General features: G+C 42.6%; 2 protein-coding genes across 2 annotated transcripts; both read right to left on the bottom strand.

Moving 5' to 3' along the window:
- Positions 1-4,593: 4,593 nt before the first annotated feature.
- Positions 4,594-9,282, bottom strand: LOC114513050 (olfactory receptor 8S1-like). The gene is made up of 3 exons (XM_036019111.1): positions 9,052-9,282; positions 7,094-8,103; positions 4,594-5,228 (listed from the first exon to the last, which is right to left on the bottom strand). The coding sequence occupies exons 2-3, from the start codon at positions 7,864-7,866 to the stop codon at positions 5,066-5,068; spliced, it is 936 nt and encodes a 311-aa protein (XP_035875004.1). The 5' UTR covers positions 7,867-8,103; positions 9,052-9,282; the 3' UTR covers positions 4,594-5,065.
- Positions 9,283-15,046: 5,764 nt separating this feature from the next.
- LOC114513051 (olfactory receptor 8S1-like) lies at positions 15,047-16,315 on the bottom strand. Its single transcript, XM_028532154.2, has one exon. The coding sequence runs from the start codon at positions 16,273-16,275 to the stop codon at positions 15,346-15,348; it is 930 nt and encodes a 309-aa protein (XP_028387955.1). The 5' UTR covers positions 16,276-16,315; the 3' UTR covers positions 15,047-15,345.
- Between the last annotated feature and the right edge of the window lie 235 nt (positions 16,316-16,550).

Raw genomic sequence — 16,550 nt, forward strand, 5'->3', positions numbered from 1 at the left:
TCTTTTGCTTCTCCATTTCCCATACTATTCTTAATCTTCCCCCACCTATTTTGTATCTACCATTTATCTTCTTATTCCCTGTACCTTTTCACCCATTCTCCCCACTCACCTTCCCCACTGATAACCCTCCATGTGATCTCTATTTCTGTGAATATGTTCCTTTTCTAGTTGTTTGCTTAGTTTATTTTTGTTTCTGTTTTTATTTTTGTAGGTTTGGTTGTTGATAGTTGTGAATTTGTTGTCATTTTACTGTTCATAGTTTTTATCTTCTTTTTCTTAGATAAGTCCCTTTAACATTTCATATAAGGGGTTGGTGATGATGAACTCCTTTAACTTGACCTTATCTGGGAAGCACTTTATCTGCCCTTCGATTCTAAATGGTAGCTTTGCTGGATAGAGTAATCTTGGATATAGGTCCTTGTTTTTCCTGACTTCAAATACAGTACTTCTTTCCAGCCCCTGCTTGCCTGCAAGGTTTCTTTAGAGAAATCAGCTGACAGTCTGATGGGAACTCCTTTGTAGGTATCTGTCTCCTTCTCTCTTGCTGCTTTTAAGATTTACTCCCTCTCTCTAATCTTGGATAATGTAATTATAATGTGCCTTGATGTGTTCCTCTTTGGGTCCAATTTTTTTGGGACTCTCTGAGCTTCCTGGACTTCCTGGAAATCTATTTCCTTTGCCAGATTGGGAAGTTCTCTTTCATTATTCTTTCAAATAAGTTTCAATTTCTTGCTCTTCCTCTTCTCCTTCTGGCAGCCTTATGATTTGGATTTTGGAATATTTAGAGTTGTCCTGGGGTTCCTCAGCCTCTCCTCATTTTTTTGAATTCTAGTTTCTTCATTCTGTTCCAGCTGAATGTTTATTTCTTCCTTCTGGTCCAAACCATTGATTTGAGTCTGGTTTCCTTCCCTTTACTGTTCATTCTCTATACATTTTCCTTAATTTCACTTTTTATAGACTTCACTTTTTCCTCTATTTTGAGACCATACTCAACCATTTCTGTGAGCATCCTAATTACCAGTGTTTTGAACTGTGCATCTGAAAAGTTGGCTATCTCTTCATTGCTTAGTTGTATTTTTTCTGGGGCTTTGATCTATTCTTTTCTTTTGGGCTATATATATATATATTTTTCTTTTTTTTTTTTTGTCTGGCATGCCTGTTACATAGTAAGGGGCAGAGCCTTAAGTATTCGCCAGGGCGGGGACACCCAGGTTGCTTGGCTCTGCCGCTGTAAATGTTGGGGGAGGGGTCCGAGAGGCAACAATGCCACTTGCTCAGCTCTCCATTGGCTTTCAATCACTTCCTCCGTTCCCCACAAACACACTGGGCTCTTCCAGTGCTGATTCCAGGGTGGGGTGGTTGTGTGTATATTCTAGGATCCTGTGGTTCTTGTAGCATCCAGCACACGCGAGAAACCAATATCGGAGACTTTCAGGGGGTTCAAAGATGTTATTTTATTGGCCAAGTTTAACCTGTGCAGGGGCAAACTCTCAAAGTGTCCAGCGACACCAGTGCCCACAAGGAGCTGCAAACGAGAGCCACCGAGAGCCGCGTACAACTATTTTCTTATATAGGGGCAGGCAAGCAAGCGTTATACAGAAGCAGACATGGCAGTTAGCAATTCGCTTACAGAGACCGCGCGTGCGGGAATTTCAAACCAAGCATTTTGCATAAGGCGGGAAGGCAGGCTGTTTGTTCATTAACCTAGTAATCTCCTGGCTCTAGCTAAGCTAGTTTTCTATTTTCTCATTAAAAACTACAAAGCACTGCTTATCTAGCCTACTCAGGGGGAGAGCGTCTGCTAGCACAGGATGTTTGCTTAACTGCCCTATGTCTCCCTTATCATTTCCTTTTAGCTACAATGTGGTTCTTGTCTATTAGAGGAAATTTAGTTCTTAATTTCCTCATTCCCAACAGTTCTCTGCAACAAACTTTCCTGTGAAGCTGGGAGTTTCTCCTGCCACCTCAACCCCCCAAAGATGTTTTAGTAGAGGTTTTGAGACTTTATTTCCCATGCTGCAATCCTGGGTGGTGTGGTTTGTCCCGCTCCCCACTTGTACCTCCCAGTTTATCTGCATGCAAATGTGGAACCACCCACTCCACTAGCCACTGCCTTGCCTGGTCTGCCAGCTGCTGCCTTGCTGCCAGTCCTCTCCACCCTGGATGCCCATCTCTACCCCTCCTATATGTCTGGATGAATATTTCTTCTTTAACTCCTCAGTTGTCAGACTTCCATACAGTTCAATATTTTCTGGCAGTTCTGGTTATCTATTGTTTTTAAATTTGTTGTTGTTCTTCTTTTGGTTGTGTGAGGAGGCAAACTGTAACTACCTATGCCTCCATTGGCCGGAAGTCCCAATTTCTACTTCTTAATCCCTTTACCTTTTTCTCCCATCACACTGACACCCCTCCCATCTGGCAACTGTCAGAACATTCTCTGTATCTGTGATTCTGTTTCTGTTCTGCTTGTTCATTTACTTTGTTTTTAATTCAATTGTTGATACATATGTATGTATTGCCATTTTATTGCTCATATTTTTATCTTCTTAGAGGAGACCCTTTAACATTTCATATAATACTGGTTTGGTGATGATAATCTCCTTTAGTTTTTTCTTGTCTGTGAAGATTTTTTATCTGTCCTTTGACTCTAAATGACAGCTTGCTGGGTAGATTAGTCTTGGCTGTAGATCCTTGCCTTTCAACACCTTGAATATTTCTTGCCAGTCCCTTCAAGACTGCAAAGTTTCTTTTGAGAAATCAGCTGGCAATCTTATGGGAGCTCCCTTGTAGATAACTAATGGTGTTTTCTCTTGCTGCTTTTAAGGTTCTCCCTTTGGTGTTTTCATTATGATGTGATTTGGTGAGGACCTTTTTGGGTTCATGTCTCTGTGAGTCATGGACTTGTATGTCTATTTCCTTCATCAAGTTAGGGAAGTTTTCTGTCATTATCTTGTCAAATAGGTTTCTAGTTTCTTGCTCTCTCTCTCTTCTCCTTTGGGAACTCTCATGATGTAAATGTTGGTATGCTTGAAGTTGTCCCAGAGGCTCCTTACACTATCCTCATTCTTTTTTTTTTTTTTTCTTCATGTTGTTCTAATTGAGTATTTTTTGCCTCCTTACATTCTAAATCACTGATTTGGTTCTCAACTTTATATACTCTACTCTTGATACCCTATAAATTGTTAAATTGTTCTTTCTTTCAGTTAGTGTATCCTTCATTTCTGCCTGGTGCTTTTTTTATGATTTCCATGCCCTGTTTTATGCTGTTGAAGTACTAATTTCACCTACTGTTCCCCTATGTTCATTGAGCATCCTTATGACCAGTGTTTTGAACCTTGCCTCTAGTAGATTAGTTGTCTCCATTTTGTTTACTTCTTTTTCTGGAGTTTTGATGTGTTCTTTCACTTGGGCCAGGTTTCTGTGTCTCCTGCTTTTGGCTACCTCCCTGTGTAGTTTCACTCCCTGTGTAGAAACCACCCTCCCTGTGTTTGTTTCTATGTATTATGTAGAGCTGCGATAACTCCTTGGCTTGGTAGAATAGCCTAATGTAGTAAATGTCCTATAGAGTCCCGTGGTACAGTCTACCATATTACCCCATAGGGCCCAGTGGGTCAAGGAGTACCCACTGTGTACCCTGAGTATACCTTCCTCTTGTAGTTAATACTTAATTGATATTGGCAGATCAATGGGAGGGATTTACCTAGGCCAGTCAGCTGCAAAGATTAGTTATGACCACTGACACCAACCTCTGACCACCTTGAAGAATCAGCTGTGCAGGGACCCACTCCACAGGGCAGGACTTACTTTAGCAGGGAGCTGAGTCTTCCCCTTGGCTGTGCCCACTGAGTTTGTCCCTTGAGTGTGTTGCTTGTGGTTCTGTGGTGGTGCTCCACTGTGGTCTGTAGCTGTCCACTGGCTGTGCAGGCTCTGGGGTCTCCTGAGAGGTGCAGGCAAAGGTCAGCCACCACCTGTGTTCTGACTGGGGCTACCTGGCATAATCTACAAAGTGATCTGCAGTTGGCTGCTACTTGTGCTGGGTGTGGAGATGTCCAAGTGAGTCCAAGATGTGAGCCAAGGCAGGCTGCTGTTAATCCTGGGCCTGGGGCTAGCAATAGGCATAGGGCATGCTGAGGCCAGATACTGTTTATTTGAGAGAATTTAGGAAAATCTGAAGCATGAGCCAAACAAAGCCAGGCTTGTATGGAAACAGCTTGGGTGAGCCTGAAAGTTGGGTTGCGCAGAGTCTCAGGAATACACCAGGGTAAGGTAAACAGTGTGAACCAGGTTGATGGAACCTCAGATAGGGCACCTGCCTGCCTGCTTTGTGGCTCTGTGGGTGGGTGGAGGGCAGTATGGGAGTTTTCAGAAAAGGAACAGTGGCCTCTGCTAGCATTTCTGCTGGGAGAAAGCTGCTCCACAGCTCTTGGCATGATGCTGGACACTTCAGTTTCTCCCTGTATGCCTTTGGTGCCTTCCAATATCCTGCTCCTGTGCTGGAGCTCAGAGGGAGTGAGTCCAGGTTAGTCTGTGCACAGGCCCTTTAAGAGGAACTTGCTAGGCTTTACTTTATGTTACTTGTCAAGAACAAAGACATGAGAAGACACACTTATTTTATTTCTTTCTAAGTTATCATGGAGCTGTAAATCTTCCCAGGAATATTTTGGGAAGGAAACAAAGGAGAAATTGGGTCTCACAGTACCAAGATGGGGATTTCCCAGAATGCAGTGGAATATTTGCTAGTGGTCAGATAGGTTGGATTACACTTTGTACATAGACCGAAGTAAAAGAGTGAGGGAGAGGCAGACAGAGGAAAGGTAGAAAGGACAAGAAATGAGCAATTGTTGTAGAAATGGCTAGTGAGGCTGTAATGACTTTCCTGTGTGGTGACTGGGCCCCTGTTGGATGGATGCCATCTGGTCTATGGAATCTTCCCCATCTCACTTGACTGGGGTCAGAAGAACTAAGGCTTCTGTTTTGGAAAAGAGTGAGATAGCTGCATGGTGATAGCTCTTTTCACCTCTTCTTTCCTGTTATGTTTTCTCCTGGTGAGGCAGTGGAGGCTGGGTTAGAAGGTCAGCCTGGACTTCCTGGCCAGCACCCTTTTCAGAGCTGCCTTCACCTCTTGATTCTCCAGACTGTAGATGAGGGGGTTTAACAGAGGTGTCACCACACTGTACTGCAGGGAGAGCACTTGCTCCAGGACTGAGCCAGATGCTGGAGTCATGTACCTGGAAGGTAGTTGCACAAAGGGATAAGCTGAGCTCAATACTGTTGGTAGCTGCTGCCCATCCTATCCTGGAGAATCTTCAGAGAGGGTCCTCAGGGCTGAGCTGACTATCGCTGGTAGCAGCACACAGAAATGACTGTATGGTCAGTGAGAAGTCAGGCATTTCTGTCTTGGAATGCCTCCAAACCTGAATGATCTTATGCAGAACATTACAGGAGCTGCCCTGGGGGAAAGTTAGTTCTGTGGCAGATGAAGTGCAGGAGGTTTGAGCAGAACTAATAATAGTTCCATGCAGTTCCCTAGTACTTCATACTCTTCAAAACATCTTTCTGTATTAGCTATGAATAATATAAGGAATTTTTATCTTCTTTTCCTTATATATACAACTACGTTTTCTCAACCTGCGATCATTGTTCCTTGCAAAACTGCATGCCTAATCCAATAAAACAGGCATTGTTCCCAACATTCCAAACTCTGGGAGCTACCCTCAGAATCATAGCATATTATTTTCATAATGCTTAGTGGAACAAACATTTATTTTTCGGTGCATTTTTCTCAGGCTTAGAAAAGAAGCCATGCAAGGTAAATAATGTGAAGTATAAAAATGTGTTAAGCACAATCTATGAGTCCAAAATAATAAGATTGTGGGAAAATGCAGACAACTGTACTTGAACAACAATAAAAATAAAACAAAATAATAAGGCAAAAATTTTGGATGCATGATGTTAAATAACACTGACAGTATTTCCCAAAGAAGGATTACTTTTTCTTTTTGTTTAAGCAATGGTACCATCATCATTGAAATGTTCTTTGTGGGTTCTGGTGTGCTTGGTTGAAAAAGATATTTGTTTTATTATGCTTTTTCATCATCTAATTTCTTTCTCCCAATATTTCTGTGAGGTAGGTAGGAGAAATCTTATTATCCCCAATGGCATATGAGGAAACCGAGACACAGAGATGAGGACATTTGTTCACAGGCTCAGATGAGCTCTCCTAGACCATTCTTTACCATCCTTTTCCACCCCTGGCTTCCCTCCAAGTCACAAGCATGTGACAAAAATATGGAACAATTTGTACAAATCCACCTCCATTTTACTTCAGAGAGCACAGACCATAATCATTGTGTCTCCTAGTAAGCGAGGACTTGTGAGCTGTAGCTGTTTATGTTTGAGGGAAGCGTGGTAGAGAAGGGCATGAGGTTTGAAGTCAATGACACTTGTTTTAAATTATGGCTCCATTACTAGCTTGTTCTGGGGCCTTCAAGAAACTCCCTGTTACTCCTGAAACTCAGGGTCTTTACCTGAAAGTGGAGTTAATATTTCTGTTGTTGCATGATACATGCTAATTACAGCTAAGATACATACTAAGATTGACCAGGTAAAGCAGCTGGTGTCTTGCAGGTACCTAATAGATAGTTACAGCATAAATAGGCTTTGGAAACATAATCTTCCCACAGGAAAGATGGCATCTATTTCAAGCATATGTTTTATTTTTTTGTCTTGCATTGAATAAAAATCTACCAAACTTTAAGCAAGGTTTCTTGATTTCCTTTATGAGACTCCCAAATCATAGGTTAATGAAAGCAGGAACATTTTTACTTCTTGTATAAACTCGTATTTTTTACTTCTCATATTTACTTCTTGTATAAACTTGTATTTTTTAGAGTAGCCCACTGAGGTCCGAAAAAGAAAATAGACTTTTTGTAATTCACAGTTTGTCTACAGCAGAGCCAATACTAGAACCTAGCCTTCTGAATTTCATCTTAAGTGTTATCCTGCTATTTTGCAACATTCCGTTCTACAGATCAAGGCCACTTAGGGTAAGGAATATCCTATGTTTACTTTCAAGAGGCATAGTATAACATACCTGAACATTCCTGAACCATAAAAAATGATGACCACAAGAACATGAGAAGAGCAAGTGGAGAAGATCTTGCTTCGACCCGAGGTAGAATTGATGCCCATAGCTGTCATGATGATGTGGGTGTAGGAACCCAACAATAGGGCAAGGGTGCCAAAGCCCAGGACCACTGTGGTTATCAGGATGGCAACATTGCTAATGTAGGAGTCAGAGCAGGCCAACAGGAGCACTGGAGGAAGCTCACAGACAAAACTGCTGATGAGGTTGGGACCACAGAAGTGCTGTTGAGCCAGCAGAAGGGTGTTTGCTAGGCTAGCACCCATTCCTATGGCCCAGGATACTCCCACCAGGCCAACACATACTTTCCTGTTCATAGCCACCATGTACAACAGTGGGTGGCACACAGCCTGGAACCGGTCATAGGCCATGACTGAAAGGAGGCAAGCTTCAGTGGCTCCAGAAAATATGACCAAGGAAATCTGGGTGAAACACTCAAGCAGGGCTATAGTCTTTGACTTGGAAAGAAGGTTCTCTAGCAGTTTAGGCACAAAGACCGAGGAATAGAAAGCACCCAGGAAGGACAGGTGGCTCAGGAAGAAGTACATGGGGGTGTGGAGATGGGAATCAGCTCTGATCACCAGCAGCATCAGCAGGTTCTCCGTGAGGGTCAGGAGGTAAATCACCAGGAAGAGTACAAAGAGTATTGCCTGGATCTGAGGGTTGTTGGATAGTCCTAGGAGAACAAATGCAGTGACTGTGGTTATGTTGCCAATTTCCATGGAGCAGTCAAGTTTTCCTTTAGAGGAACACAAATGGTAAAGAATGCTCAAAGGGGTTCAGTGTCAGAACATGCCTGGTGATGAGGCATTGTGAGTAAAGCTTCATATCCAACCCAGGACAGATCATGCAGCAAAGGCAACCTTGCCATGTGAGACCTCATCAACCCTTCCCAGCTTAAGGCAGGAACTTATTGGCCAAGGTGGAGAGGTGGGGAGGAAGAGTGCAGATAATCAGACCTAGGAAGGAAAGAGAAGAGAGCAGAGATTATCCAGACAGGAGAAGGAAAGGCCAGGGGTTGGTAACAGAGGCCAGAGCACTGAGAAGTGCTGTTCTCCAGCTTCTCTGGTCCCAGAAGGAACTGAGATCAACCACAGGGGGGCTGACTGGCATGGTGAGTGAGTAGTAGTAAATGTTCAGGCTGACCATCTGGCTGCCAGACCATGATGATTATTTGAATGATTGACAGTGGTATTGTGACACCTGGTGATGGTACAAGACCTTTCTCTGCTGCTGTAAATTTGTGAGTTAAAACAACAACAACAACAAATTCATTAAAAGAAAACAGTTTGGAAGAACCATACAATTCTAAAGTCCATTCCAACTTAGAAATCCTAAGGTTGTGGAATGATCCTCCTTGGCTTTTTGTGGTAATACGTAGAAAATTCCTTGTCTTCTGTGCCAACCCAAGCAGAAGTGGCACACAAGGGTGCTTGCTGGTTTCATGAAGGTGGGCAGGAAGAAGTCCTCAAAGTGGAAGTAAGGGCTGTGCACACCAAGTCACTGCAGGGCCTTCCAATCCCAGGGTTGTTGTGAATCTGTAATGTCCAGTATTTGCCCTGTAATCTCAGGCCTTGACATGACGGTCCTCAATGACTGCTTATTCCCTGAGCTGGTACCAGGAGATTCATATGAAACCAAGTCAAACTTGGACCATCTTCTCCACATTGCAGGAATGGAAAAGCCAAAAGAAAAAAAGGACAAAAAATTAAAGAATACCCAGAACACCTGGTAAAATGGACAGTGATACGGTTTAGTCTAGGTCAGAGGAAGGCAGAGTGGTCAGCCCTCCCTCCTGGATGGTAAATGAGGACCTAATTTCTATTCATGGCCGTATATTCACAGGTTCCCAGAGTGGACAGTTTTTGGCAAAGATGGGTTTTAATAAGAAGGTGATTTCTCTTTACCTGGGCTCCCTAGGCCACCAAGAGATGCTGTCAGTGGAATGGTGTCCTGAATGGTATCTGTTCCAACACTGGAGCAAAAGCCACAGATGTGACTATGGCTGTGGCTTCCCTGACCTTGTCCTTCCTTTAGGAGACACAAGGATGGAACTTGTGAGCAGGGAAATATCCCTGTAGTCTTTCTGTCCAAAGGGAAGCCTTTTTGACTCTGCTGCCCAAGTAACAATGACTGGAGGGACTTGATCCAGGTAGACCTAGACAGTGAGAGAGGTCCCTGGAGAGGCCCTTAGGCAGAGGGCTTGCTCTGAATCTGAGTGGGTTCTCCAGGGCCACCTCTTCCCTGCTGTATCAGTCTTATTTCAGTGGGTTGCATCATATAAGAAGGGCCCCAGGGTGGCCAATAATTTCTAAAGATAAAAGTACAGAGTTCCAAGGTTTCCTAGGCCCAAAGGTTAGAATTCCCTCCCTGTCTCACAGCCTGCCTCCCACCCCTTTTCTCTTCCTACCTACCTGTGTTCTTCTCTTCCTTCCCACTTTCGTATGTTTAAATTTATATTTGTGGTTATAAAGATATGATAATGATAAACAACAAAAATAAAAAATATATTGAACATATTTTAGAAATGAAAAAGTTATTAAAGATATTTCAATGATAAAAGAAAAAATAAAAATATATCATGTCGTCCATAATTAATTCTTTCATTTATTGCAATTCAAATAAAATCCAAATAGATTAAAAACTTTAAAACAAAATTGTAATTGTTGTGAAAACTTTTAGTTTTATTTTTATTTTAATCATTGTTCAAATACAGTTTTCTCGTTTTTACTCCCAATCCAGTCCCCCTCCCACCCTCCCCACTTCCCTCCCATTACCACCCTCCCCTTAGTTTCTGACCACGTGTCCTTTAAGTTTGTTCCTGGGAACCCTTCCCACTGTCCCCTTAATTTCCCTCTTCTCTCCCTTCCGGTCACTGTCAGCCTGTCCTCTATTTCAGTGTCTTTGGTTATATTTTGCTTGCTTCTTTGTTTTGTTATTTAGGTTCCTGTTAAAGGTGAGATCATATGGTATTTGTCTTTCACTGCCTGGGGGAGAGACATTGTTAACTTGGTAGAGAGGTGGCTTTAGACTCTCACAGTTGTCATATGCAATGTGGCTGTTAGGGGAGGATTCTTCTGTAGCAAGAGCCTATGCAGTGCCGCTGGTACTGCAGAAGGGGTAGGATAGAGGAGAGTCAAGAGAGCCAAGTGTTCTAGGTCAGGGAACTGTGCAGTGAGAAGGATCAGCAGGACCTTCCAAAGAACTCCCACATCTTTGCATTAGAGCCAATGCTTGTAGAACTGCTGACTAGAAGTCATTATTTTCAGCCATGGGTACAGAGAACATAAGCAAACAATCAACACTGAGAGGAGTTCTGGCCAAGGTGGAGGTGGAGGTAGAACTGCTTTGTTTCTTCACACAACCAAAAGAAACATAACAAACAATTTAAAAACAAAAAAAAAACAACAACTAGAACTGCCAGAAAATCAAACTGCATGGATTCTGACAACCAAACAGTTAAAGAAACATTCATCCGGACTGGTAGGAGGGGCAGAGACTGGCAGCCAGGTGCAGAGGATGCCCAGCAAGGGAGCCCACCATGGGGGAGTGGTGGGGGCTGGAGGAGCAGTGGTTCCTCATTTGTGCACAAATAAGCTGGGAGGAACAACTAGGGAGTGAGACAGACCAGAAAACCCAGGGTTCAGCATGGGAAACTAAACTGAAAACCTGTGGCTGTAAATCCTGTGGTGTTTGTGAATGCAGGAGAAACGCCCAGTCTCATAGTAGTCTCTTGGAGAGGCCCACAGGGTCCTAGAATGAACACAAACATACACACCTGGGAATCAGCACCTAAAAGTGTACAATTTGTGGGAAGCTAGGGAAGTGACAGAAAGTGGGGTGAGATCTGAGCAAGTGTCATTGTTCCCTGTTGGACACCTCTCCCATAGACAGTGTCACAATGCAGCAAAGAGGGTTACCCCACCCTGGCCAATACCTAAGCCTCTGCCCCTTACTCTGGAACAGGCATGCCAAGACAAAAAATATCAGTCAAATGAAAGAGCACATCAAAAGTCCAGAAAAAATACAACTAAGCAACGAAGAGATAGCCAATCTATCAGAAGCACATTTCAAAACACTGGTAATCAAGATGCTCACAGAAGTGGGTGAGTATGGTTGCAAAATAGAGGAAAAAGTGAAAGCTATGAAAAGTGAACTAACCGAAAATATACAAGGAACCAACAGTGAAGGGAACGAAACTGGGACTCATCAATGGTTTGGAGCAGAAGAAAGAAGTAAACATTCAACTGCAACAGAATGAAGAAATAAGAATTCAAAAAAATGAGAAGAGGCTGAGGAATCTCCAGTACAACTTTAAACTTTCCAACATGTGAATCATAGCAGTTCCAGAAGGAGAGAAGAAGAGGAAGAAATTGAAACTTATTTGAAAGAATAATGAAGGAGAACTTCCCCAATCTGGCAAAGAAAATAGACTTGTAGGAAGTTCAGAAAACTCAGAGTCCCAAAGAAGTTGGATCCAAGGAAGCACACACCAGGGCACATTATAATTACATTACCTAGGATTAAAGAGAAGGAGAGAATCTTAAAAGCAGCAAGAGAGAAGGAGACAGATACCTACAAAGGAGTTCCCACCAGACTGTCAGCTGATTTCTCTAAAGAATCCTTGCAGGCAAGCAGGGGCTGGAAAAAGTATTTAATGTCATGAAAGGCAAGGGCTTACATCCAAGAGTACTCTATCCAGCAAATCTATTTAGAGGAAGGGCAGATTAAGTGCTTCTCAGATAAGGTCAAGTAAAGGAGTTCATTATCACCAAGCCCATAGTATTTGAAATGTTAAAGAGACTTACCTAAGAAAAAGAGGGAGATCAAAACTGTGAACAGTAAAATGACAACAAATTCACAACTATCAACAACTGAACCTAAAGCAACAAAAACCAAAACAAAAGCAAAAATAAACTAAGCAAACAACTAGAACAGGAACAGAATCACAGAAATAGAGATCACATGCAGGGTTCTCAGAGGTGAGGAGTGGGTAGTCATGTTCCCCAGGGAGAGCTGACACCACCTTTGCCCACCAATCAATATGTAACTCCCTCACCCCATTTCTGCCAACTACATGAGTCCCCAAGACAAAGGACTGATACTCTGGCCTCCCTTGCTCTTGCTGCCCTTTCTTTTTGTCACCCAAGCCTATGCTTTTCAGCCATCCCTCAGCAAGGTTGGTTCTGTTCCATGAGAACTTGCCACAATAAGAAAAAGGAAATAAAAGAGACAGAAAAAGGGAGGGAAGAAGAGGGAAGAACTCTTTAAAACAATTGCTAGATAACTGATTGAGTGACATGGGGAAACACTGCAAATATTTATAGGGAAATTGTTAAATAAACTATGGCTTTTTGTTCTTGAGAAAATGTGACACAGACTACAATATTATTGAAAATGCTGGAGTTTTATTTTATGATGAGAAAAATGACAGAGACAAAATTCTTACAAATTATAGTCCCAGGTATGTATAAAAATGCACCCTAAAGACATTGGTCATACAAAAATTGGGCAGAGGTATACCTAAATATTAATAGTGGTTTTTACTGTGTAGTACAACCATATTTCCATATTTTGATAATTTCCAATTAAAATATGTAAAGAAAAAATATTAATATTTTACACAAATCAATAATACTTATGATTTCAACACAGTGAAAAGTAAAATAAAAAAATAATTTAAACTACTTAGCAGAATCCATAAAATATTTTCAGTCTTGTGGTTTGTAATGTGGAAAATAACAAATAACTGTTTACTTGCTTCATAAATCTATCTAATGCAAAAATTGCAAATATGAGAAAATATCTAAAAGCAATTATGTAGCTTTAATGAATTACATACTAAGAGTTAAATATTTGGTAAATACTCCTTTTAAAATGTCATTAAATGGAAAAGCATGTTGGCTGAAAACTTTTGAAATTTCCCAAGTAGGAAAGAGACCCAAAGGAGGGCACAATATTGGAAAGAGCTGAAACAGGTCTATCTTGTATGAAATTCTGATATTACAAAAGAATAGATATTTTATAAATGTTTTGTTAGTAGAGGTGATTATAAGACAAAATTGCTTTAGCCAAATTTCCTTAAAAAAGAAAAGAAAAGAATACAAAACGAAGAACAAAACCTTAGGTGAATTAGCTGGATCACTGAAAGAGCCAGGGCAGGGTCTGCAGAGGGCCGTGCCCTGGTGGGAACATGAACACCCCAAGTGAGAGGGTACAGAAAAGGAACAGGGGGCCTTAGCAGTCTCTTTCTGAAGGCTGCCTGGTGATTTCCGAAGTTTCCAGAGTTTGGAGAACAAATCCACAGGCCTCTTAGAGCCCCCAAAATGCATTAGTTTGCCTTTGAGTAGAGTTACAGAAATCACACGTCTCCTTTGCCTGCATTCCTGTGCTTTCACTGGGACAGTGAATACCTCAGCTGTAGCTCTGTGGGGTAGGTACAGAATCAGGTTCTCAATTCCTGTCCTCCCAAGGTGTCCCCTTGCTAATCTTCTTTTCTTGTCCAGGAGTGTCACATTTACAAGCTCTATATTCATTCTTGTATTCCTGACTTTACAATGTTTTGGCTGGAGGCTTGAGCAGGACATTCCCCTGAGTCTCTTGCTAATTGTCTTCAGGATACAGTTAACCATTTGGAGACAGTGGCCTGTTTAAGAAAATACTAATAATGAAGAAAAAGAAGAAGGAAGAGCAGAAGAAGGAGAAGAAGAAGATGAAGAGGAAGGAGAAGGAGAAGGAGGAAAAGGAAGAGGAAAAGAGGAAGAAGAACAGAGGATTGAGGAAGAGGAAGATGAGGATGAGCAGACACCACTGCAGCCATATTCTGATTCTGGCAGGAGCAGCACAGCCCTTCTTCAGCAGTCTGGCAGCATCTGCAGTTCCTCTCCTAAATGGTCCTGGCTCTGATGCCCCCAGCAGCGCAGCAGCCAACTTAGATTCATCAGCTTCAGTCTAGGGTTGGTCTAGCTTCATTCTTTTTTGCTTCCCTGGGACCCCCTCATTACAATAACCCGTATTTTTTTTTAAAGATTTTTATTTATTCATTTTTAGAGAGAGCGGAAGAGAAGGAGAAAGAGAGGGAGAGAAGTATCAGTGTGTGGTTGTCTCTCAAGTGCCCAGTATTGGGGACCTGGCCCACAACCTAGGCATATGCCCTGACTGGGAATCAAACTGGCGACCTTTTGGTTCTCAGCCCCTGCTCAATCCAGCCAGGTCTAACAACTTAGTATTAAATGCACCTTCACTTAAGATATTCAGAATAAATAACACTGTGTGTATGGATTTACATTTCGGTTTCTAAGATGGTTTAGCAGCAGATTCATGTAGATGTATATGATACTTTGGTAGGTGGCTTTATGCAGTTCTTCTGATTGGTCTTCTTCTCTATGACCATCCTTTTGTCTGTCAGGAAACCCCTACCTAGGATCCTCTTCACTCCATGCCTTTCTGTTCTAAACCTCATCACTTTCCCCAGAACAAGCTTTACCAGACTTCTTCCTTGCCACCAGAAAAACCTAGAAGGGGAAAGAAGCAGGACTTCTATACCACCCTAGAAGGAGTGGCATTGGCTCCACTTGTCACATAGCAGATAATGCTTCACATGGCTTGTGGATGCTGTCTGTCAGCCTGGATCAACCCTGGACCAGAGGAAGCTGACTTCCTCTCTCAGACACTTAAGCTGCATCTGCCTTGCCCCTAAGACCCTTTTCAGTCAGAGCTCATCTTAAACCCACCTTCCACCCACTCCTCCATGATTCTCAAGCCTATGTCTTTCTTCCTTCAGAGACCTTGGTTTTTCACTTTGAAGCAAGGCTTTAATTCTAAGTTCATAGCAACAGGAATCCAGGTGAGCATTCAGGACATGAACAGTTTTTCCAGTGCTTTTGGTAACATTTCACAAACAAAAGGAAAAATATACCTCTATGCTTGCAGCCAAATGATTTGGATTGAAATAGTTGTCTGATATATATTTTTCTGCCACTGAGAAAGATGAAACACAAAACAAAGCAAGCAAGTGATTTTCTGCATTTCTGTGTGCATTTCCAAGAAAGGAGGCTTTACAAGATAGCTTGTTATGTCTGACATTATGAGGGAACAAATTTTTCCTTTGTGTCTATTACTTAGGTATCTTGCTATAATTACACTGTTTGTCAATCATCCTCTACCTGTTCTCTGCTACCTAGCAGAGAACTTTGTAAACTCTAAAAAAGATGTAAACTTTTTTGCAACATGCTTTTCAGACCTGCTTTCACTTCTTTGTTCTTGAAGCTATAGACAAGGGGATTCAGCAGGGGAATGACCACACTGTACTGCATGGAGAAAACCAACTCCCATGGGGAACCTGAGGTGGACATAAGATAGCGAAGGATGCCTGAACCATAAAGTAAGGTCACTGCAGTGAGGTGGGAGGAGCAGGTGGAGAAGGCCTTGCTTCTGCCTGAGGTGGAGCTGATGCTCAGGATGGTGGAGACAATGCGGGCATAAGAGTAGAAAACCAGGAAGCAGGTCCCAAAGGCATGTAGAAGAGCTGAGCAGAGAAGGACAGCAAAGTTATTGGAGCTGTTGGAACAGGAGACGGGGAAGAGAGAAGGTATCTCACAAAGGAAGTTGGAGATGACTCGAGTCTCACAGAAGCCTAACTTCCAAGTTAGAAGGGTATTGATGAGAGCATCCAGAAAGGCCAGGCCCCAGGATCCCCACACCAGCCCCACACACAGCTCATCACTCATCATCTGACCATAGTGTAGAGGGTGGCAGATGGCAGCATAGCGGTCATAGGCCATCACTGCAATGAGGCAGATCTGTGTTCCCCCAGAGTCAAACACGAAGAAGGCCTGGGCCAAACAGTCCTCTATGGAGATGGTTTTCTTCTCAGACAGGAGGTTCTCTAACATCTTGGGCACCTTGACTGAAGAGTAACAGAGATCCGGGAAAGAGAGGTGACTCAAGAAGTACATGGGGGTGTGAAGGTGAGAGCTGGTCCTGATCACCAGGATCAGCAGTAGGTTCCCTGACAGAGTCAGGAGGTAAATTACCAGGAAAAGCACAAAGAGTAGGGCCTGGCTGGCATGATCAGCAGGCAGCCCAAGGAGGAGGAACTCAGTCATGGTGCTGTGGTTCCTCAAGGCCATTGAAGGATGATAACTCTTTGGAAGAAAACAGAAAGAAAGTAGCATTAACTGCCCCCTCTAGCAACCCAGAGTTTCCACCCATTCTGTGAATGCACACTTTTCCCCTTCAACCTCAGTATTGCTACAGTTGTCTAATAGCTCTCATGGTGTCCCTTGAAGTATGGCTTTCCCTTTGTGTATAACCTGTCCCACAAGTCTCAACTCACTGTGCTCTTTCCATTTGTTGCTCTTCTTTTACAAAGAGCTCTATGGAAATTTAAATTTTCTTTTTCAGA

The sequence above is a fragment of the Phyllostomus discolor genome, chromosome 2 (assembly GCF_004126475.2).
Source record: "Phyllostomus discolor isolate MPI-MPIP mPhyDis1 chromosome 2, mPhyDis1.pri.v3, whole genome shotgun sequence".
NCBI classification, from domain to species: domain Eukaryota; kingdom Metazoa; phylum Chordata; class Mammalia; order Chiroptera; family Phyllostomidae; genus Phyllostomus; species Phyllostomus discolor.

Coding starts and splice junctions, on each gene's coding strand:
- LOC114513050 (XM_036019111.1), bottom strand. CDS start 7,866: ATGGAAATTGGCAACATAACCACAGTCACTGCATTTGTTCTCCTAGGA. Junction 5,229..7,093: donor TATGGTTCAGGAATGTTCAG/GTATGTTATACT, acceptor ACTACCTTCCAG/GTACATGACTCCAGCATCTG.
- LOC114513051 (XM_028532154.2), bottom strand. CDS start 16,275: ATGGCCTTGAGGAACCACAGCACCATGACTGAGTTCCTCCTCCTTGGG.